The sequence below is a fragment of the Epinephelus lanceolatus genome, chromosome 9, assembly GCF_041903045.1.
Source record: "Epinephelus lanceolatus isolate andai-2023 chromosome 9, ASM4190304v1, whole genome shotgun sequence".
NCBI lineage: Eukaryota > Metazoa > Chordata > Actinopteri > Perciformes > Serranidae > Epinephelus > Epinephelus lanceolatus.
The window spans coordinates 24420456-24442309 of NC_135742.1; the positions used below are offsets into that span (position 1 = coordinate 24420456).

Below are 21854 nucleotides of genomic sequence, written 5' to 3' on the forward strand. Positions count from 1 at the left end.
GAAGCAGTGAGTGACAACAACCCACCCACATTTAAGAGTACTGTTTGTGACGGAAACACTAGGGTCTAGGAACCCTGTCTTAAAGGTTACTTTTGGTTTCAGTGGTACCATATCGAAAGTGTTTGGTGGAAAAGAGAAGGGGTCCCAGGATTAAACCCTGAGGAACAATGCAAGTGACAATACATACATATACACTGATCAGCCAAAACATTAGCACAGTCTTTATTTAGGATCTTTGAAGCCTGAGGGTAGAAGCTCCTTCCTGAGTGTCTCAGTGCTGACCTCGTATATGAAGCAGATGTTAAATGAATCTGCGCTGTTCCTGTATTCCCCCTAAAATATTTTTGATACCACAGGAAAGACCAAACAGACTGCCTTTGTGACAGCACATGTGATTAAAGGGGAGCCATCTTTTAAAAAATCTGGTATCACTCCTCAGTGATTTATTTTACATTAAGATCAGGACATTTCTCAGGTGATTAAGATATTACATTAAATGCTAATGACATAATTCAGTTTGAACTCGCCAGAGATCTGCAGAATATCTTTATTGTGCAGTTAAACATCTTGTAACATTTATGATTATACACGGGATTCCCACAAAGACCCGTCAGCTTTATGAGATTGTCTGACATAACTCACATGATGTTCTGTGAAATGTTGGTTCATCACTCATTCAGAGTTCACTGTAACCTGATGCCATAAAGTTTCACTGCCTTGACACAGAGGAATGTAAACTTAATGACCAAATCCTCTGTTGTGTCATTTGTCACTGTGACCTGCTTGTTAATCTGCAATCATAAGCACATGTAACAGTAAATGATTCATTCCTGTGGCCGCAAAAATAGCTTGAGGTGCATTACATCACTGCTGTATGTAACACACACACAGTAGGGCTTCATGTAGTTAACTCGACACTGTCCTCAGTGATGATTGACTCTGAATCCCAGCAATGTCTTGACCTTGAGTGATCTATAAAGGAGACACCAGTGTTACATATTACATGACAACAAGCACACATTAATAGTGAAATGTGGTGAGGTTGCCACATACACACGTGGACAAAATTGTTGGTATCCTTCTGTTAAAGAAAGAAAAACCCACAGTGGTCACTGAAATAACTTGAAACTGACAAAGTAATAATAAATAAAAATTTACTGAAAATTAACTAATGAAAATCAGACATTGCTTTAGGATTGTGGTTCAACAGAATAATTTTAAAAAACAAACTAATGAAACTGGCCTGGACAAAAATGATGGTACCCCTAGAGAAGATTGAAAATAATTTGACCATAGGGACATGTTAAACTAAGGTGTGTCCTTTAATTAGCATCACAGGTGTCTTCAAACTTGTAATCAGTCAGTCTGCCTATTTAAAGGGTGAAAAGTAGTCACTGTGCTGTTTGGTATCATGGTGTGTACCACACTGAACATGGACCACAGAAAGCCAAGGAGAGAGTTGTCGCAGGAGATTAGAAAGAAAATTATAGACAAGCATGTTAAAGGTAAAGGCTATAAGACCATCTCCAAGCAGCTTGATGTTCCTGTGACTACAGTTGCACATGTTATTCAGAGGTTTCAGGTCCACGGGACTGTAGCTAACCTCCCTGGACATGGCCGCAAGAGGAAAATTGATGACAAATTGAAGAGACGGATAATACGAATGGTAACCAAAGAGCCCAGAACAACTTCCAAAGAGATTAGAGGTGAACTCCAAGGTCAAGGTACATCAGTGTCAGATTGCACCATACGTCGCTGTTTGAGCCAAAGTGGACTGAATGGGAGACGACCGAGGAGGACACCACTGTTGAAAGCAAATCATAAACAAGCAAGACTGGAATTTGCCAAAATGCATATTGACAAGCCACAAAGCTTCTGGGAGAATGTCCTTTGGACAGAAGAGACAAAACTGGAGCTTTTTGACAAGTCACATCAGCTCTTTGTTCAAAGATAGAAAAATAAAGCATACAAAGAAAAGAACACTGTACCAACTGTGAAACATGGAGGAGGCTCAGTAATGTTCTGGGGCTGCTTTGCTGCATCTGGCACAGGGTGTCTTGAATCTGTGCAGGGTACAATGAAATCTCAAGACTATCAAGGCATTCTGGAGCGAAATGTGCTGCCCAGTGTCAGAAAGCTTGGTCTCAGTTGCAGGTCATAGGTCCTTCAACAGGATAATGACCCAAAACACACAGCTAAAAACACCCAAGAATGGCTGAGAACAAAACATTGGACTATTCTGAAGTGGCCTTCTATGAGCCCTTCAAACCTGAGACAGCTGGAGCAGTTTGCGCATGAGGAGTGGGCCAAAATACCTGTCGACAGGTGCAGAAGTCTCATTGAGAGTTACAGAAATCACCTGATGGCAGTGATTGCCTCAAAAGGTTGTGCAACAAAATATTAAGTCCATCATTTTTGTCCAGGCCAGGATCATTAGTTTGTTTTTTTAAATTATTCTGTTGAACCACAATTCTAAAACAATGTCTGATTTTCATTAGGTGATTTTCAGTAAATTTTTATTTATTATTACTTTTGTTAGTTTCAAGTTATTTCAGTGACCATTGTGGGTTTTTCTATCTTTAATGGAAGGGTGCCAACAATTTCGTCCACATGTGTATATAATATTTTTTCCATGTCTTTAACAGTTTTAGAAGTATTAGATTTATTTTAACTGAGAGAGGATTTCAAATCAGATCCAGAGGTGCTGTGCCTCATAAAGACGATAAGCAGGAACTTTGTGATGATGCTTCTTGTTTCCTGTGGTTCTTCTAGAGCAGCAGTTCCCAACCTTTTTCCTTTTAAGACCCTTTTTTTCACTGAGAAAATTGACCACCCCTGACAAAGTGACATATTTTATGGATATATTTTGTATTATTTTCAGTGCATAACAACAACAGATAAACTGTATAATTAAATTCTCAAATATTAAATGTAGTAACTGCAGGAAGTTCATGTCAAAAAGCAATTATGATGAGTTTTGAGCTGATTATTTATTGTGAATATTCCATCAGATGAGTTATCATGTAATTTCTTTTTACTCTTTCGTAAGATTCTCTGTATCTATTTTTTTTAATTTGTAGTTATAGGTTTCTTTTTTTGACAAATTAAGTATTCTCTTCTCCCTGACGCTCAGCTATTGTTCTATTTGCTCTTTGGTTGTTTTTAACTGTGTTCTTCTCTAATACAGGATGAAGCTGTTTAGTAGAGAGTGAAGGCTGTGAATATGAGGTATTGCTTGTGTTCAGGAGCTGTATTCACAAACATTCTGAGAATACTGTCAGAGAGCTCCTAACTTAGCCTTAAAACTTTTAGTAAGGAGTCCTAGTTTAGGAGTGATTTAGGAAAGTTCTCAAAGCAACTCTGCGCAAGGAAGAGACAGAAACTTTTACCTTGGTGGGGAGGTGTGGTTGACAGTGTTGCCAGATCTTACGAGACAAATAAGCAACCAGGCCTGTGAAAACAAGCCCAAAACAAACGACTTTTTCTACGGAGCCCCCCTAGGTTCCGGTGAGAGAAAATTAAATAAACTGTGTGCACGGTTTTACAATCCGTGGGGATGGATTTTAAACTGTGGGTACAGATTGTCAATTTACATCCATGTGGACAGATAAGTAAACTGTGCGCAGTTTTGCAAGACTGTACCCACGGTACACAGTTTATTTATTTTTCTCCCCCCTGAGCTTCAGGACAATGACTACAAGAGGGAGTTAAACCACTTTTTAACATTATTTAACATTAGAAAACAGATGGGATATCAAATATAGACTGATGTACCAAGTACATTATATACACAGTAAACCTCTGATAATTAAAATTTGCACACACAAATAAATATCATCCTGAATTCACAAATTCTTTATTTATTATTGCTTTTTATGCACTCATCTAACTTTTTTCTTTTAGTTACAGGACTGATGTTTTCCTAACCAGAAAAAAAACACATTATCCTGCTCTGCCTCTGATTGGCTAGTACTCGTTGCCATCAGGGTCAGAGCCAATTAGAAGCAGGATGCGGGTGGGAAAAAACTCTGCTGTCTCCTGTGTGTATTGGGAAAGGGGAGGGACAGAGGGAACAGGCAAGACAAACTATCCTACGTTTAAATAACATATCGAAAATATCTGCTTGACAACTTATTATGGAGCTGGGAACAAGCCCAAATAAGCAACTACGCTTTAGAAACAAGCCCAAAAAAAAAAACACGACCCGCGACTACCAATATTTGTAAGCGACTTTACAGAAAAACAAGCCCAAAGTTGCTTATAATAAGCGGACTTGGCAACACTGGTGGTTGACTCTGTTGCTAGGTGTGATGCTTGCTTTTAACAGATGTGATTGGTTGTCAGAGACACGCCCTTTTGTGAGCCTGCAAGGTGTGGACACCCAGTGGAAATGAAATGAACTGCTGACTGGGAAAGCTGTTTATGTGATCACTGCTGATGTAGGGTTAAGAAAGTCCCAAGTTACTTTTCTGGTTTTCCAAATATCTTAGTTTTGTGATCATTTTATTTCTGGTGTTATGACATTATTGTGAGGGGCGGGAAATTTGTGCGTATCCCTAATGAGATCAACCACACATATTATCCCTGCACGATTCAATCTGTAGCATTTCATTTACTCACTATCATTTAGTGTTTGGAGAATATTTCTCAGACCTCTTTGTGATTCCACCATTTTCTCCTCTGAGTAAGTAAAACACTTATGGCCTCTTAAAAGTCCTCTTCCCTGCTCCTAACTTTTTTTTTTTTTTTTTTTTTTTTTCTTTTTTTACCTTAGGAGCTCTTTTAAGGTCAAAGATGCTCTGTGAATAACTTTTATTTTACAAGGAAGCTCTGTGAATACGGCCCTAGGTCTTCACTGTGCCCTTATCCTGTGATATATATTTTTTAAGTTTATAACTTAAAAGTTAAACTAATCTTTATCAATAACAATTTCACTGAGTTATCTCAACCTAAATGAATGAATGAAATGCTGAGATGCTCTGTATATTTCTTTTATACCCCTTAAAATCGAGAAGGCCTCGCAACCCCCTCTTGAAGCTTTGGCGACCTCTAGTGGGGGTTGGGACTTCCAGGTTGGGAACCAGTGTGCTAGAGGACAGAACTAGTTGTCATTTATAAATGTAAAAAAAAATGCAGCATGCATTAAGCACTTATATCTGCAATATACGTTTTAGTCACCACTGAATGCAGCTAGTAGCTATTAAAACAATATACTCACTGTTGTAAGATATGATCCTGACAGATCTACAGAGACTGTATTTGAAGACAATGGGCTACACATGTACGCCTGGTTTTCAACACGGAGCTGCTTGACTCTGCTCTGGAGGTAACGTAGAAGCTTGAATGAAGCCATGTCTGAGGGGCTGTGGGACGTAGCAGAGTCCAAAACATGGGGGGAGGGAGAGCAGACTAAAGTCTGAGCTTCCTGATGGGGGAAACATAGCAGTATTTGTCAGTAAGCAAGTATTAAATATGTTTAGGTTACATATCTGTATGAGCTTGGTGTTCATGGCCACACAGAAACAGTAAAATAATTACCTTTACACTAAGCGTCATCTCTGCTTCAGGCCTCTCAGGCTTTTTATGCCTCTCCTCTCGAGACTTTGATGGTTTTCTAGAAAACAAACAAACCTGCATTTAAAAAGTTGTGAATAGACATGACTACATGAGGGAGTTATAGGTTTACATGTACGGTTAATGTCACATTTATTGTATTAAACACATATTGCAGTGAGTTGAGGTGAGATCATGCTCTGGTAAGGACAGACAGCTGGTTAGTATGTCATCAGGAACCAGTTACCTGCCCCTCAATAACTTTGTCTTGCACCTGTGAGATAGCAAAAACCAGAGCTAAACTTAAACATAGAAAAGCAGAATTTTTTTTTTCTTGAGACATTTTCTGAGAGAGGAGTAAATGTTTTTCACATTTCCAAACAATATGGGAAATGTGTCACCTTTCCATTTCAGCTGTCAACTCTTCTTCAAACTTGCATGCCAGACGAGCGGCGGTCTGTTCCTTCCACTGAGCCATGCTCCTCTGAACCTGCCTCAGCTCCAGGTCTTTGGCCTTCAACTGTTTGCGAAGCGATGTTGCCACTCCTCCTCCCTCAGCTCCTCCATCACACATGTGAGGCCAATTCAGACTGCTCAGCTCCTCAATGTGCTCCTGCAGAAATACGATGCGGCATAAAAATGCTGTGAGCGATGAGTTTCCTGTGTCTACGTGAACCGATATGAGCTGTACAAAGTGTGTAAATTGATACCTGAATGAGACGCTCCTTCAGAGAATCCAAGGCCTGGTCTCTGTCCATCCTCAGCTGTTGCCTCTGGATGCTCAGTTCTCGCTCCTGAAAAACATATGAACTTGTATTCATGTATATGTTTAATGTATTTGCAAACAGCAAGTACTTTGCAGTCTGAACTGTACCTTGTCCTTTCTCAGCTGCTCGGAGGTTTGTTTCTGTGAGTCGAGCTCCTGCTGTAGATGGTTAGTCATGTGCTTCAGCTGCTCTTTTAGTGTTCTCAGGTTTGTTAGAGCCTCAGCTGCTGTAGGACTGCACAGTATAAAGCCATCAGAATTAAAAGCACACCATGTTGCCTCCAAAGTATTCACGTCTTTCTAAACCAGTGCAGTAAAGTATACCTGTGAGGAAGCTGCACAGAACTTTGTTTGGCTCCACTCTGCTCCACTAAGAGGTGTAGTTGCTGGCACTCTGCTCCCAGCTCCTGGGCCCAGTGCCGGAGCTTCTGTTCCAGCTCAGCTGTAATTTGGTTATGGCTGCTCTCTCTTTCGTCTAGCATCACCTGGAGTCTGTCAGCTTCCTTCTCTGCCAGCTGAACAGCCTGTTGGAGCCGCAGCACCGCTCTCTGATTCTCCTGTGACCACAGACCACACCATGTCAGCTTTCCTTAAAGCACTACATCTCTATGTACCTGCAAATGATTGCTTCCTGTGGTTTTCTCGCACCTGTGCCATCTGTCTCTGCAACTTCTCCAGCTCAGCCTGGTGCTCCTCTTTTAGTGATTTGCAGATAACAGCCAGCAAAGACTCCTGCTCTCTCTGCTGCACACAGCTTTCACTCTCCAACTCCTGTACTCTCTGTAGATAAAAAGAAAATCATGCAAAGACAGAATAAACATTTATTCTGATTTATTTAACATGGTAATGTCACGTGTCATGGCTGTGAGCCACCTTACAGTTTTTAATTCCACCACTTTATGTTGAAAAGCCAGTGCTTTACTCTTCTCTCGCTGCATCTCACTCCTCATGCTCTCCAGGCTCTTTCTATTCTGCTCCTCAAGTATTCCACAGTGTGCCTGCACTGCTTCCATCTTCTCTGCCTCCCACTTCCTCCTCTCCTCCTCTACTGCTTTGTGCACCTGAATGGTAGCATACTGTGCATAACATGGAATCATGTTGGAAAATATTGTATATTTTAAGTAGAGGATTATGAGAGTACCTGCTTCGTGGCTGCTAGATGCAGCTCCTCTTCACGGTTCTTTGCCTCCTCCTTCTGCTGCTCCAGAGAATCCTTCAGCTTCTTTGCCTCCTCTACTTTTAGCTGCCAGAATAGTGGAGTGTTTTTACTCACTGCAGGTATAGTGTTAAGTGCAATAATCATGAAAATAAATCAAATGTTAGGTTTGTAAGCCACTAATAGCAGCCAAACTTAACCTACATTACGTGCATTCATGGCAGTGCAAAGTACTTAGGATAGAACAGTCAACACACTGAGATAGTGTAACACAGGATTTCATTTGATAAGGGAAACACTGACCTGAATGGAACTTTTCAAGGACTCAATGTGCCGTGTGAGAGACAGAGCTTGTTCTCTCAAAGCGTGTGCTTTCTCCTCCTTAGTCTGCTTATGAACCTTAGGACACAACAGCCAGAAGGTATGTGACATCATGAATCAAACTGTGATAATGTCATTTGAAGAATCAATATTTTAGTTTTGCTGAAACATCTGTAACCTTTTGAATTTGCTGCTCATGAGCCAAAGCTAACTCTTTCTTTTGCTGCTTCAATGCAACCTCCTAAAATAAAAAGAGGAACTCTGATTACTTGTTACTTAATGTAGCATTAGCAAAAACATGACTTGCAGACTTTAAAAAGTTCGACTCGGCTCTTACCGTCATTCTTCGGGCTTGCTTGTGGGCTTCTTCCTGTGCATTGCAGTGCTGGGTTTTCAGGTGTTGCAGCTCCCTCTTCAGTCCATCTCTCTCTGCTTGTAAGGCCTCACGCTGCTCATGTAAATCGAGCAGCTGCAGCTCCTTCTGGGCCAACATCTTCTCCTGAGTGCCTACTCTGATCTTGCATTCTCCCAGTTCATGCTGCAGCTCGTGCACTTGAAACTCTGCTGCCTGACAGAAAGAGATTCACCAAAAATAGTTAGAAGTTAGAAAAAAGGTGGACATTGGCAGTGTGCTGTTTGCTTAACAGATATTATTTTTTGTATCAGAAATAAGAGTATGATGTCATTAGGTGCCACCTCCATCTGATCCTTTTTCTGCCTCTGTTTCTCCTCCAGATGATCACACCTGTTCCTCAGTGAGCTCTCTGCCTCTGTGACCCTCTGGAGCTCCTCACGAGTTTCCTCCAACTTCTGCTCCGAGATCACACACACACACAGACACACACACACACACACACACACACATTTTCACACACAGGAAGTAAATCTGTCTCTCACACAAAACCTTTACACCTTTTTATTTAAATTTCACCCAATAAATAACTATAAAGAAAACACCTCAACTAAAATTATTCTCTCACAATATAGTTATACTTGTCAACGTGTTAAAGACATAATCTGTGATCCAAATATCAACAAAGGGGGTTACTGCAAACATATAAATCGAAAAACAGGTGTAGAGCCTGACATCACACCAGGAATGTTTAATAATATTTTTGATGCTGTAAAATGTTTGTTTACATTATTAACACAATACAATAGGTTATAGTTCTTGTTTAAAACTTTTGGGAAAACAAAATACCTTTTTTCTTCATTAAGTAAGTCTTTGAATACATAAAATAATAATAAAAAAACATGACTACCCTATAATTTGACTGGCTGAAAATGTTTTCTTGTTAGCCTCTCATCAATATAAAAAAAGATCACTCTGACATCAAACCAAAAATAATGTTGTAATTATAATTTTGGATGATATTTTATATTATTTAGTTTAATTTTTATATTGTGAAAACCATTATAATTGCTTTAAACTCTACTTTAATCATCTTCTGGTTAATTATTGTCATCATAGTTATAATTAGAGACATAAACAGGCTTTGACACAGTACTTCCTGCATGGATTCTAGCTTCTCTCTTGCACGTCGCTGTTCAGCAAACAGCTCTGTTTTGGCATTATCCAGCTGCCTCTCCATCTCCTCCCTCTCCAGCACTGACATGACGATGCTGGGCTGTTTGTGGAACAGTGGAGCATCAAAAAAGTTAAAAAAAATAAAAAATAAAAAAACCTGACATATTAAAACGTGACTTACTAATAACCAGGAATTGATTCAGGTTTCATTACCCTCTGCATGAAGGCTCCATCCTTTACAGTCAGTTTACATTGACACGAGGTTGTGAGCTCCCCTTTCACGTCTCTTACCTCAAGAATACAGAACTCGCTCTGCTTCTGCAGCTCAGGCAGCTTGTCACTGCAATACATTCATTGTTGTATTAATATTTTACAGAACTTTCCTTTATACAGCACAGGGTTATGTTGATGCAATGTAATATTGCCATACTGATGCATATGGACTTTGTTTTTGCACCTAATAACGTCCAGAGTCGTCCCCTCCTTCTCCATCTTTGCTGTTTCTACAGTCAGTTGCTCTAACTCCTGCAAGGCATGCTGGAACATATATCAAAAACTGTGAGTTTTAGTGAGACTTCTGTACGCAGTGTTTTGTTAAACTGTATATAAGATGCTACACTTTACTTTTCTTCTCTGTTGAAGTTCAGAGAGGGAGAGCTCTACATCTTTCAACTGAGTCTTCTTTTTCTGTAGTGTCTGCTCCTCCTTCTCACATTTCTAAACCAGATACACAAAGCACTTAAGTCAGACACATGTATGTACACATTATACTACATTATGTAAAATACACTGGGAGACTCATTCTCACTTGTCTGAGTGCAGAGAGACGCTCTTTCATCTTGGCCCAGTCAGACTGCATCTTCTCTGACGTCCTCTCAGGCCAGCATCTCCTGTTCGACGGATTCATTTCCTTATCTGTGTCCTTGTCATTGTTACCCGAAGAATGCACAAGTCTGTGATTCACAAACATGCACAGTGTACAAGTCAAATGTAGGCAAAATAATCATTTTTAAATTGTACACAACACTGAGGAAAAGACCAAAATGTTCAATAAGTTGTTAAATGTACCGCCATTTGGTTTCTTTCTTATGACGCTGTGCTTTACGGACAGAGGGACTTCTGTTGTGCACATTTCCATAACAGGATATCTGGGCTTTGTAAACAAGGAGAGGCAAAATCTGTTTCATGTAAAGATTAAATTGTTTGTTACTGTGGACACATAGAGGCATAGACAGTCAGATGTTGTTCTACCTGTTGTAGACTGAGGTTCACTGTCTTCCTGTGTGGGTGTGTCATAGTCACTGTGGTTTGTACAGTCGTCATCCATGCCTGTGACAGACTGAATGAGAGAGCGCCATCCTGGGGGATAACACAAATTACATTAACTGTAACTTGATGCATATTTTTTCTACTCGTTACTATTATTCTCTGTATAAAAAGAGCTGGTTTTCAAGGATTATCTTTATTTTTTTTCAGTTTGTTAGTCGCTGTATTTCAAATGGTGATATTTTACATATGAAGATGTTTTTTTGTCATCTTGAAAATTAGATTTCTGCCGTCTCTCACCTGGCCGCCTGTGAATATACTGCCTGACCTGCTCTGTGCAGACTGAGTCGAGGTCACTGTCAATGGACACAGTGTCAAAACTCCGCACAGGTACTCCTAGAAAAGAAAAGCCGCCTACTGTTTGTAGAGAATGAATATCTGAGAGTATTAGTCAGTCTGTGTTTGCAGATGCATTGTAATCTGTGTGTGTTACCTGCCAAGCACCTGGCCTTAGGAGAATGGCTGTTGTTCTGCTGCAGAGTTTCATGTTCTGTTACAACCTCTGTTCTGTGAGAGACTGAAAGAGAAGAGAGACAAAGTAAAGGTGTGTTAAACCCATAAAAGGGAGATTAATAAAAGTATAGAGGGTGACTGGTGTGTTGTAGAGGCTGCAATGTAAACTACAACCCTCAAAGCAAAAGTGCTGGTACAAACACTTTACTCATCGTGCTGTTTTGGGGGAATACAGTTGTAAAGTTCTTCCTTTGGGTGGTACTTTGTGAAAGGCCATGGGGCAATTCAAATTAAAAGGGTTCATTCCCTTGCGAGCATGGACGTGCTCTGCAAATTTCATTGTAATTAGGCTGTGTAAGTGTGTAAAGTTGGCATTTAGGGACAAGGGTACTGCTCCAGAATGAAAAGGTTTCTTCCTGTGGTGGTAATAAATGGGCTCGGTAAATTTCAAGGCAATAATGTCGTAAGAGGAAAACCCTGTGAGTTAGATTTAATCCTCTGGGCACGATAAATATTCATGGTTAAGGTTTTGTGAAGAGAGAACTCACTGCTGCTGTCGTCATCAGACTTCTGTGGTGTGCTGTATCTCTCTCCTGCTCTCTCGCTACATGATGTATTTACTCCATGGCTGTCATAGAGACATTTCTCCAGTTCCTGTCTTTGACAATAGTGAGCATTCCCTGTGTCTTTATTGAATTTCCTAGTTGTTGCTGATCCCCCTCTGTCCACATTAGGAATACTGGGTCCATTTTGTGCACTCTGGCAAGTGTTGCAGTCAGATATCTCTGTCCTCTCAGTCACGTCCTCTTTGTGTAGTGGCTGCATATTATTCTCTGGCAATGCCAATTCCACCATCTCGTCTCTGAAGCATCTGACAAAGTCTTCAGTGCAGATGCTGTCTGAAGGAGGGTGAGTTTCTCCTGGCATCCTTCCCTCGTTACAGGTGTCTCCAAGCAACCTCTCAAGTCTCCAGATAATCTGCTCCCGCTGAGAATCTATTTCCTCTTTGTCTCTTGGTCTTCTGTCTAATTTCTGGTTGGTGCCCTTGTGAGTGACAGGACCTCCCCGGCTGCCTGTGCTTCTCTCTGGTGAATAAGCAGAGGAGATATGAGGTGCTTCTGTGCAAAAAAAGCTTGGTTCTGTTGCCTTGTTGCACTAAAGAAAAAACTCTTTCATATGGTTTCTCAAGGTGTGGCCAATAGTGATCCTCAGAAACATTATGTGACGTGAAATGCATGTATTATATTTTACTCATCTGTGGCCGATTCAAATACTTTCATTTTCAGTAGCCCACCTTTAATACAGTACTTGGCTACGGTGTCAAACTGTGCCCATGTGACAAGACTCTATCAGGGTAAAAATGACAACTTGTAGAAAACTGGTTTGTAGCAACTAGTGGCACCTCATAGGTGTGGCAATTACATAATTACTTAATTACATTCTGTCATCGAGGCCAGTGCTGTAAGATTAAGTTAGCGATTTCAGTGAACAACTCTTGAGTTTAATGTGGAAGTGAGATGGAAACATATTTTGTCTTTTGTGTGCAGTTCTCTTCTGCTGTCTACACAGTTATATGTTGGCCCCTCAAGTTGGCACTCAGCCATAAAACTCTGACAACCCCTGATATACTGTACCATATTGCATGTAATGTTACATTAAAGGAGTTACATGCTCCATCTTCACCAGGAACACACATTGTACTTCAAGTATAGTGTCATTTCTTTTTTTTTTTTACAAAAGAAAAAAGTCATAGTATAGTATAGTGTGTCAAAGTATAGTGTGTCATTTTTTTCCCAAAAAAGTCATAGTAAAGTATGTCATAGTTTGTCATTTTTTTCCAGTGAAGTCATAGTATAGTATGTCATTTAAAAAACAAAAAAAGCCATAGTATTGTATGTCATTTAAAAAAAACAAAGTCATAGTATAGTGTCTTTTTTTTTCAGAAAAAGTCATAGTATAGTAGCCTGTCATTTTTTCCCCCCAAAAAAGTCAAAGTATAGTGCATCATTTTTTTTTACAAAAGAAAAAAGTCATAGTATAGTATAGTGTGTCAAAGTATAGTGTGTCATTTTTTTTAACAAAAGAAAAAAGTCATAGTATAGTACGTCATTTTCCCCCCCCAAAAAAGTCAAAGTATAGTATGTCATTTTTCCCCCAAATAACCCATAGTGTAGTATGGCATTTTTTCCCCAAAAAAGTCATAGTAAAGTATGTCATTTTTTTTTTAAAAAAGTCATAATATACCATGTCATTATTTTCCAAAGAAGTCACAGTATAGTATGTCATTTAAAAAACAAAAAAAAGTCATAGTATAATTTGTCATTTTTTTCCAATGAAGTCATAGTATTGTATGTCATTTTTTTAAAAACAAAGTCATGGTATAGGATGTCTTTTTTAAAAAAAATCATAATATAGTATGTCATTAAAAATAAGTCATAGTATAGTATGTCTTTTTTTTTTTAAGTCAGTATGTCCTTTTTCATTTTCAAAAAAAGTTATAGTTTAGTATGTTATTTTTTTTCCTCAAAAAAAAAGTCATAGTATAGTATGTCATTTTTTTAAGTCAGTATATGTCTTTTTTTTCCAAAAAAAGTTATAGTTTTGTGTTCTTTTTTTTGTCAAAAAAGTCATATATGTCATTCCCCCCCAAAAAAGTCATAGTATAGTATGTCTTTTTTTTTTTTTTTTTTAAAAGTCATAGTGTAGTATGTCATTTAAAAAAAAGTCATAGTATAGAATGTCATTTTTTTCCTCAAAAAAGTCATAGCATAGTATGACATTTAAAAAAAAAAAGTCATAGTATAGTATGTCATTTAAAAAAAGTCATAGTGTAGTATGTCATTTTTTCTCTCAAAAAAGTTATAGTATAGTATGTCTTTTTTTTTTTTTCAAAAAAAGTCATAGTATAGTTTGTCATTTTTTTTCAAAAAAGGTCATAGTATGTCATTTTGTTCTCAAAAAAGTCATAGTATGTCTTTTTTTTTTCAAAAAAGTCATTGTATGTCTTTTTTTTTCAAAAAAGTCATTGTATAGTATGTCTTTTTTTAAAAAAAAAAAGTCATAGTATAGTATGTCATTTCTTAAAAAAAAGTCATACTGTAGTATAGTATATTAATTTTTTATTTTTTTTAAAAAAAGTCATAGTATAGTATGTCATTTAAAAAAAAGTCATAGTATAGTATGTCACCCCCCCCAAAAAAAGTCATAGTATAGAATGTCATTTCTTTGAAAAAAGAAAAGTCATAGTATAGTATGTCTTTTTTTTTTTTCAAAAAAAGTCATAGTATAGTATGTCATTTTTTTTCAAGTCATAGTTTAGTTTGTTATTATTTTAAAAAAAAGTCATAGTATAGAATGTCATTTGTTTCCTCAAAAAAGTCATAGTATACTATGTCATTTAAAAAAAAAAGTCATAATATAGTATGTCATTAAAAAAAGTCATAGTATAGAATGTCATTTGTTTCCTCAAAAAAAGTCATAGTATACTATGACATTTAAAAAAAAAGTCATAGTATAGTATGTCATTAAAAAAAGTCATAGTATAGAATGTCATTTTTTTCCTCAAAAAAGTCATAGTATACTGTCTTTTTTTTTTCAAAAAAAAGTCATAGTATAGTATGTCTTTTTTTTTTCAAAAAAGTCATAGTATACTGTCTTTTTTTTTTTCAAAAAAGTCATAGTATAGTATGTCTTTTTTTTTTTTTTTTCAAAAAAAGTCATAGTATAGTATGTCATTAAAAAAGTCATAGTATGGTATGTCTTTTTTTTTAAAAAAAAGTCATAATATCGTATGTCATTCTTTTCGAAAAAAGTCAAAGTATAGTATGTCATTCTTAAAAAAAGTCATAGTATAGTATGTCATTAAAAAAAGTCATAGTATAGAATGTCATCTTTTTCCTCAAAAAAGTCATAGTATACTATTTCTTATTTTTTTTTTTCAAAAAAAGTCATAGTATAGTATGTCTTTTTTTTTCCAAAAAAAGTCATAGTATAGTATGTCATTAAAAAAGTCATAGTATGCTATGTCTTTTTTTTTTAAAAAAAAAGTCATAATATCGTATGTCATTCTTTTCGAAAAAAGTCAAAGTATAGTATGTCATTCTTAAAAAAAGTCATAGTATAGTATGTCATTAAAAAAAGTCATAGTATAGAATGTCATCTTTTTCCTCAAAAAAGTCATAGTATACTATTTCTTATTTTTTTTTTTCAAAAAAAGTCATAGTATAGTATGTCTTTTTTTTTTCCAAAAAAAGTCATAGTATAGTATGTCATTAAAAAAGTCATAGTATGCTATGTCTTTTTTTTAAAAAAAAAAAGTCATAATATCGTATGTCATTCTTTTCGAAAAAAGTCAAAGTATAGTATGTCATTCTTAAAAAAAGTCATAGTATAGTATGTCATTAAAAAAAGTCATAGTATAGAATGTCATTTTTTTCCTCAAAAGTCATAGTATAGTATGTCATTTTTTTTTCTTCAAAAAAAGTCATAGTATAGTATGTCATTAAAAAAAGTCATAGTATAGTATATCTTTTTTTTTTTTAAAAAGTCATATCGTATGTCATTCTTTTTGAAAAAAGTCAAAGTATAGTATGTCATTCTTAAAAAAGGTCATAGTATAGTATGCCATTCTCTTAAAAAAAAGGTCACAATATAATATGTTATTTCTTTTTTTTAAAAAAAATCATAGTATAGTATGTCCTAAAAATGTCATTAAAATCAAAAAATAAAGTATGTTAAAATAATGTTTTTTTTAAAAAAGTCATACTATAATATATCATATTTCTTTAAGGTCATAGCATAGCATGTCATAATTGTTTTTAAAAAATGTAATAATATAGTATTTCATCATAATGTTCTTTGAAAAAAAAGCCATGGCATACAGAGACATTTTCCTGGCGCCTCATGAAAATGATTGCTGGAAATGACAAAAAAGTAAACAAACACATACACACATACATAAAACATGTAGATATTTTCCACAGGTGGTGGTTTTGAAAGTGGTGTCTCCACTTGGGAGGGAGCAGCACCCTCTGCTGATGAATGATGAGAATAAAAAGCTTACAGCACCGGGTATTCCCAGGCGGTCTCCCATCCAAGTACTGACCCTGCTTCGTTTCCGAGATCAGACAAGATCGGGCATGTTCAGGGTGGTATGGCCGTAAGCCGTTCAAACACATGCACACAGCCTACTTATACATGCTACAACACCTACAACACTTCTCACAACTATTCACCAAGGCTAACATTCATCTACAATTTTACACTTAAACCAACAGTCAACTCATCGATCCAACACCTATTTCCTCTGGATCCATACTTTCATAACGCATATTCCTTTGTGATATAAATCAGACCTCAAAAACTATTCAAACACATCACTCAGCCACAACATTAAAGGAGTCACATGCTCCATCTTCACCAGGAACACACATTGTACTTCATTTTGACTTCATCTATACACATTACAGCACCACATGTGTACAACAGAGCTGCTGGGCACAGCTAAAAACTCATAGTACAGTATGTCACAAAAATGTAATAAAAAAGCATTATTACATGCCTGTGTGTTTTGGGCCCACCCTTTGTTTTGTATTTTCCCCTTTCTTTTTCAGTGTGCAGCTGATCCTCATCATTCCTCATCAGCGAGGGTTTACATGAATGGAGGAGGAGTAGTGCCGGTGCCAGTGGGCTACAAGGCTGTGACAGTTGTGATCGTTTTCCATTGGTGGTCCTTTTTCCCGTTTTTGTTTAAAATAAACTTCCTTCAAACTGGTGATTAGTTTTGCTTGCCTTTTTCTTTTGTTTGAAAGTTCCTTCTATTTCCCTGTGTTACTCCCCCCAACCCCTATCTGGCAGGGACCTAACAAGCATAGCATACACTGTCATAAAAATGTTTGAGAAAAGCCATAGTAAAGTAGGTCAAATGAAAAAAAAAGAGTCATAGTATAGCATGACATTGAACAAAAGGCATAGTAAAGTATAACATTTTTTTTTTTAAATAATAGTATAGTACGTCATTAAAAAAAAAAAACGTCATTGTATAGTATGTCTTTTTTTTTAAAAAAGTCATACTATAGTATGTCATTTAAAAAAAAGTCATACTATAGTATGTCATTTAAAAAAAAGTCATAGTATAGTTTGTCATTTTCTTTTAAAGTCAAAGTATAGTATGTCACAAAGAAAAAAGTCATAGTATAGTATGTCATTTAAAAAACGTCATAGTATAGTGTCTTTATTTTCAAAAAAGTCATAGTACAGTATGTCATTTAAAAAAAGTCATAGTATAGTTTGTCATTTTCTTTTAAAGTCAAAGTATAGTATGTCACAAAGAAAAAAAGTCATAGTATAGTGTCTTTATTTTCAAAAAAAGTCATAGTACAGTATGTCATTTAAAAAAAATCATAGTACAGTTTGTCATTTTCTTTTAAAGTCAAAGTATACTATGTCACAAAGAAAAAAGTCATAGTATAGTATGTCATTTAAAAAACGTCATAGTATAGTGTGTCTTTTTATTTTCAAAAAAGTCATAGTATAGTATGTCATTTTATTTTCTCAAAAAAAGTCATAGTATAGTATGTCATTCTCTTAAAAAAAAGTCACAATATAATGTTATTTCTTTTTTAAATCATAGTATAGTAAGTCCTAAAAATGTCATTAAAATCGAAAGATAAAGTATGTTAAAATAATGTTTTTTTAAAAAGTCATACTATAATATGTCATATTTCTTTAAGGTCATAGCATAGCATGCCATAATTGTTTTTAAAAAATGTAATAATATAGTATGTCATCACAATGTTCTTTGAAAAAAACGCCATGGCATACAGAGAAATTTTTCTGGCACCTCATGAAAATGATTGCTGGAAATGACAAAAAAGTAAACAAATACGATAACAACACATGAAAATACAAAGTTTAGACTGGCAGATACATAAAACATGTAGATATTTTCCACAGGTGGTGGTTTTGAAAGTGGTGTCTCCACTTGGGAGGGAACAGCACCCTCTGCTGATGAAAGATGAGAATAAAAAGCTTACAGCACCGGGTATTCCCAGGCGGTCTCCCATCCAAGTACTGACCCGGCCCAACCCTTCTCAGCTTCCGAGATCGGACGAGATCGGGCGTGTTCAGGGTGGTATGGCCATAAGCCATTCAGTTGCATACACACAGCCTACTTATACATGCTATGACAGTAGGTCATTTTTTTTAACGACATAGTATAGTATGTCATTTAAAAAAAGTCAGTATATTATGTCATTTCCTTTTTTTTAAAAAAAAAAAAGTCATAGTATGTCATTTTTTTTTTCCAAAAAAGTCATAGTATAGAATGTCATTCTTTTGTTTAAAAAAAGGTCATAGCATAGTATGTCATTTAAAAAAAACAAAAGCCATAATATAGTATGTCATTTTTTTTCTCTGAAAAAGTCATAGTATAGTATGTGATTTTTTTCAAAAAGAGTCATAGTATAGAATGTCTTTTTTTCCCCAAAAAACTCATAATATATTATGTCGTTTTTTTTCTCCGAAAAAGTCATAGTATAGTATGTCATTTAAAAAAACAAAACCTTATCGTATAGTATGTCATTTTCCCCCCAAAAAGTCATAGTATAGTATGTCATTTAAAAAAACAAAACCTTATCGTATAGTATGTCATTTTCCCCCCAAAAAGTCATAGTATAGTATGTCGTTTAAAAAAAGGTCATAGTATAGTATGTCATTAAAAAAAAAAAAAGTCATAGTATAGTATGTCTTTTTTTTCCCAAAAGTCATAGTATAGTATGTTTTATTTTTTTAAAAAGTCATAGTATAGTATGTCTTTTTTTCCCAAAAGTCATAGTATAGTACAGTTTTATTTTTTTAAAAAGTCATAGTATAGTATGTCTTTTTTCCCCAAAAGTCATAGTATAGTACAGTTTTTTGGAGGAATTTGTCTTAAAAACAGGTAGAAATCACAGTTTTTCTTGTAATGATTCTAATGATGACATATTACCTGATGTTTGCTCCATTGTCGGAGTGTGTATCAACTCAAGACAAGACATGGGAGTGTTGTTTGTTTGAGTTGTGCTCCCGAGCCCTGTGTCTTTGCTCAGAGATTGACTCCAACTGAGAGGAGCTAGAAAGAAAAACAACACAGATTATCACCTGAAAAGAAAAATCTCCAAATTTGTTGTAAGATGTGTGTTAAGACATAAATGACCTGCATCACTGCAGTGGCGCTCTCTGGAAAACACCTTACGTTCCTGGGGCTGGACCTGCATTTATTAACCACTTAACATTTATGACACACACGCAAATACAACCAAGCAGACAGACAGAGTGAAAACCACAGACCTGCAGCTGACCAAGCTGAGCATCAATAGCATCTAATAGAAGGTCACAGTGATCCAGTTTGCGCGGAGGAGAGTCCAGTCCAGACACACTGCTGTTGTCATTGAGATCTGCGAAGGCAGACAAAAAGGTCAACAAGAGTGGGTGCAAACCTCCAAGTGGGTGAGATATGCACGATATAGATGTACTGCCAATAAAAACCTGTGTAAAGAAGCTCATCTGTGTCCTCTGCTTCTCTCTCTGCTCCAACATGGCCTCTGTCTGCCATGTCCTACTGCTGGAGACAAATGTGCAGACACTCACCGACCATACAGACACAACATCTCCAGTGACTACCACTGGTTGAGGCTGACTGGGCAGCCATAAGGAGTGGGGGGTTTGCTGATGTTGCTCAGTTGTCCAGGAAACTAGGACAATTTAGCTTGTTAGCAAGTCAAAGTCACTTCTTTTCAGCAAGAGGACTATAAATTCCTGTGCCCTCCTGTCTCCGCCACTCCCCAAAATGAACATGAAGGCACAGGAGCTGTACAAGTCAGCCCACTTTAACTTTTATGCAGGTTTTACCTCAGAAATGTGAAGCTAAAGCGTCTGAAATGCCTACTATCAGTGGTGCTAACTGTTTTTAACGCAGGCTACTCGGAATAATCACATTATTAAGCCTTTAATATTAGTGGAATTTATTGCAAAAGGCTAATGTGACCGAAAACACACCCACACCTAATTTGTCTGAAACTCCCTAATACTTTCCTTTACATGTAGCTCGGTTATTAAGGACAAAACACACACATTTTAAATTCCTAAATCGCCATAGTACTGACTCACACACCCATTTCTTACTTACCTCCAAAAGAAAGTTTAAATCGATGCTGAACTTCACTCGTGTAGCTGAAATACACAGCTGCTACCCTCAGCCTTGATTGACAGGAGCTTCCGGAGGTTGCCCTGGAAACGGTCAAACAGCTCGCGACCACAGACCAAGAGGAGGCGGACTGTCGCGCGCACAGCGGCAATATTACCGCCAAAGGAAGCCTGGTCAGAGCTGGCTGAGACTTAAAAGACAGTCTGTAAAATAGTCTACATATGTGGATTATTACATATATTTTTGCAAACAGTTGTACAGTTGTAATATCTGCTTTATTTTTCCTAACATAAAGGTCTAAAAGTTGTTTCAAAGTCTTCTACACACTGTCAGGGATGAGGTTTTGGTGGGTAAATACTTAGGCTAATTTATTCTTTCTTTCTTTTATGTTGGAATAAAGTTATTCAATTTAAATGTATAAGTTAAAAAACATTATTCATATCCATATTTTTTGTCAAAACTATAGGGAGCCATTGGAGAGGCGTGAAAGAGCCACATGTGGCTCTGGAGCTGCAGGTTGCAATAATTATATAGCATATTGAAATATTGAAAAGAAAAGGAAAAAAATAGCTATGCTACTACAGGCAACCACATACTGCCATCCAAAATAATCATTAGCAAATGCAATTATAATGATAATAGAGTAACACATTTCCATTATTATTATTACTACTGATTGTAGTATTACAGTGTACTGCAGTTCTGCATGTGGTCCTAAGGTGGCATTGCTGTACTCCAGCAGAAGCAGTGGGTTAAATCAATGTCAAATACTGCACTGTCTCTCTGTTTCATTACTTTTTGAAAGTATTAAAAAAGTGAAGAACTAGTAGCTATGTGATATGAGTGTTACGTAGGCTGTTTCAATGTCAACTGATATTGTTTATGTAAAGTGTCATAAAAATGGCATAAAAATTCATAGTATGTAATAAAAAAGTCATAGTATGTCATTAAAAAAGTAATTGGAAAAAGTCACAGTGTGTGCACTTTTGCTGTAGCCCTCAATCATATGCTGGCACCGTAAAATAGCACTTAGTCATCAAAACTTTGAGTAACCTTGATCTAAGATATTTCTTTCAAAATGCTCTTGCAGAAGGCGTCTATTGAAAATGGCCCCCCCTTCCAATGTTAAATAGGCAATCACAGCCCTGATCATGGACAGTACTTTGCAATACAGAGTTTTTAAAGAGGGTTCACCCTCATAGTTTCTGACAACATCATTCAACTGAATCATTTCAATTCAATTTGTCAGTCTTGGTGCAGAAATTAAGGCCTAATCATTTCTTTTTTTAATCTTGCATTGACTAACTGAAAGACTAAATGGGTCAAACTGCAGGAGCTCTGCGAATATTTATTAATTAGCATGTGTTTGGGACAAACATGACAAAACTGTACACATAAGTACAACTGCAGTGCACTATATCACACAAGACCTCCACTGAGAGTTATCATACAGCCCCATATGGGTTGATGTGCATACAAGGTGAAGTGAGATTGGACTGATTAATCAAGATGTCAGGATTTTGATAACTTGCAGTGCATCTGATACACAAGTGTCACAAGGGCCACC

The 21854-nt window shown here is 36.6% G+C and overlaps 1 protein-coding gene and 1 non-coding gene across 4 annotated transcripts; both read right to left on the minus strand.

Moving 5' to 3' along the window:
* Window positions 1-530: 530 nt before the first annotated feature.
* LOC117252283 (uncharacterized) lies at window positions 531-20364 on the minus strand. Of its 3 annotated transcripts, none has more exons than XM_033619056.2 (30): window positions 20270-20364; window positions 19630-19705; window positions 19432-19538; window positions 19298-19352; window positions 19091-19213; window positions 11652-12188; window positions 11084-11167; window positions 10891-10986; window positions 10576-10683; window positions 10393-10477; window positions 10133-10277; window positions 9949-10041; window positions 9782-9861; window positions 9538-9664; window positions 9305-9424; window positions 8493-8606; window positions 8134-8364; window positions 7975-8037; window positions 7779-7874; window positions 7461-7562; window positions 7198-7380; window positions 6968-7099; window positions 6644-6876; window positions 6428-6554; window positions 6264-6347; window positions 5955-6166; window positions 5801-5827; window positions 5539-5614; window positions 5219-5425; window positions 531-972 (listed from the first exon to the last, which is right to left on the minus strand). In XM_033619056.2, the coding sequence occupies exons 2-30, from the start codon at window positions 19694-19696 to the stop codon at window positions 907-909; spliced, it is 3780 nt and encodes a 1259-aa protein (XP_033474947.2). In that variant the 5' UTR covers window positions 19697-19705; window positions 20270-20364; the 3' UTR covers window positions 531-906. The 3 variants fall into 3 exon arrangements, with proteins under 3 accessions (XP_033474947.2, XP_078026831.1, XP_078026832.1); XM_078170706.1 differs by lacking the exon at window positions 531-972 and adding an exon at window positions 4876-5088; XM_078170705.1 differs by lacking the exon at window positions 5801-5827.
* LOC117253239 (5S ribosomal RNA) lies at window positions 18131-18249 on the minus strand. Its single transcript, XR_004501378.1, has one exon. It is a non-coding gene; the product is annotated as a 5S ribosomal RNA (ribosomal RNA).
* Window positions 20365-21854: the final 1490 nt, after the last annotated feature.

What these genes read in the sequence shown, in the direction of transcription:
- LOC117252283 (XM_033619056.2), bottom strand. Translation starts at nt 19,696, where the DNA reads ATGGCAGACAGAGGCCATGTTGGAGCAGAGAGAGAAGCAGAGGACACA. An exon ending in ATGGAGCCTTCATGCAGAGG is followed by an intron (nt 9,425 to 9,537) that starts GTAATGAAACCT and finishes TTCCACAAACAG; the next exon opens with CCCAGCATCGTCATGTCAGT. An exon ending in TTGACAGCTGAAATGGAAAG is followed by an intron (nt 5,828 to 5,954) that starts GTGACACATTTC and finishes GCTATCTCACAG; the next exon opens with GTGCAAGACAAAGTTATTGA.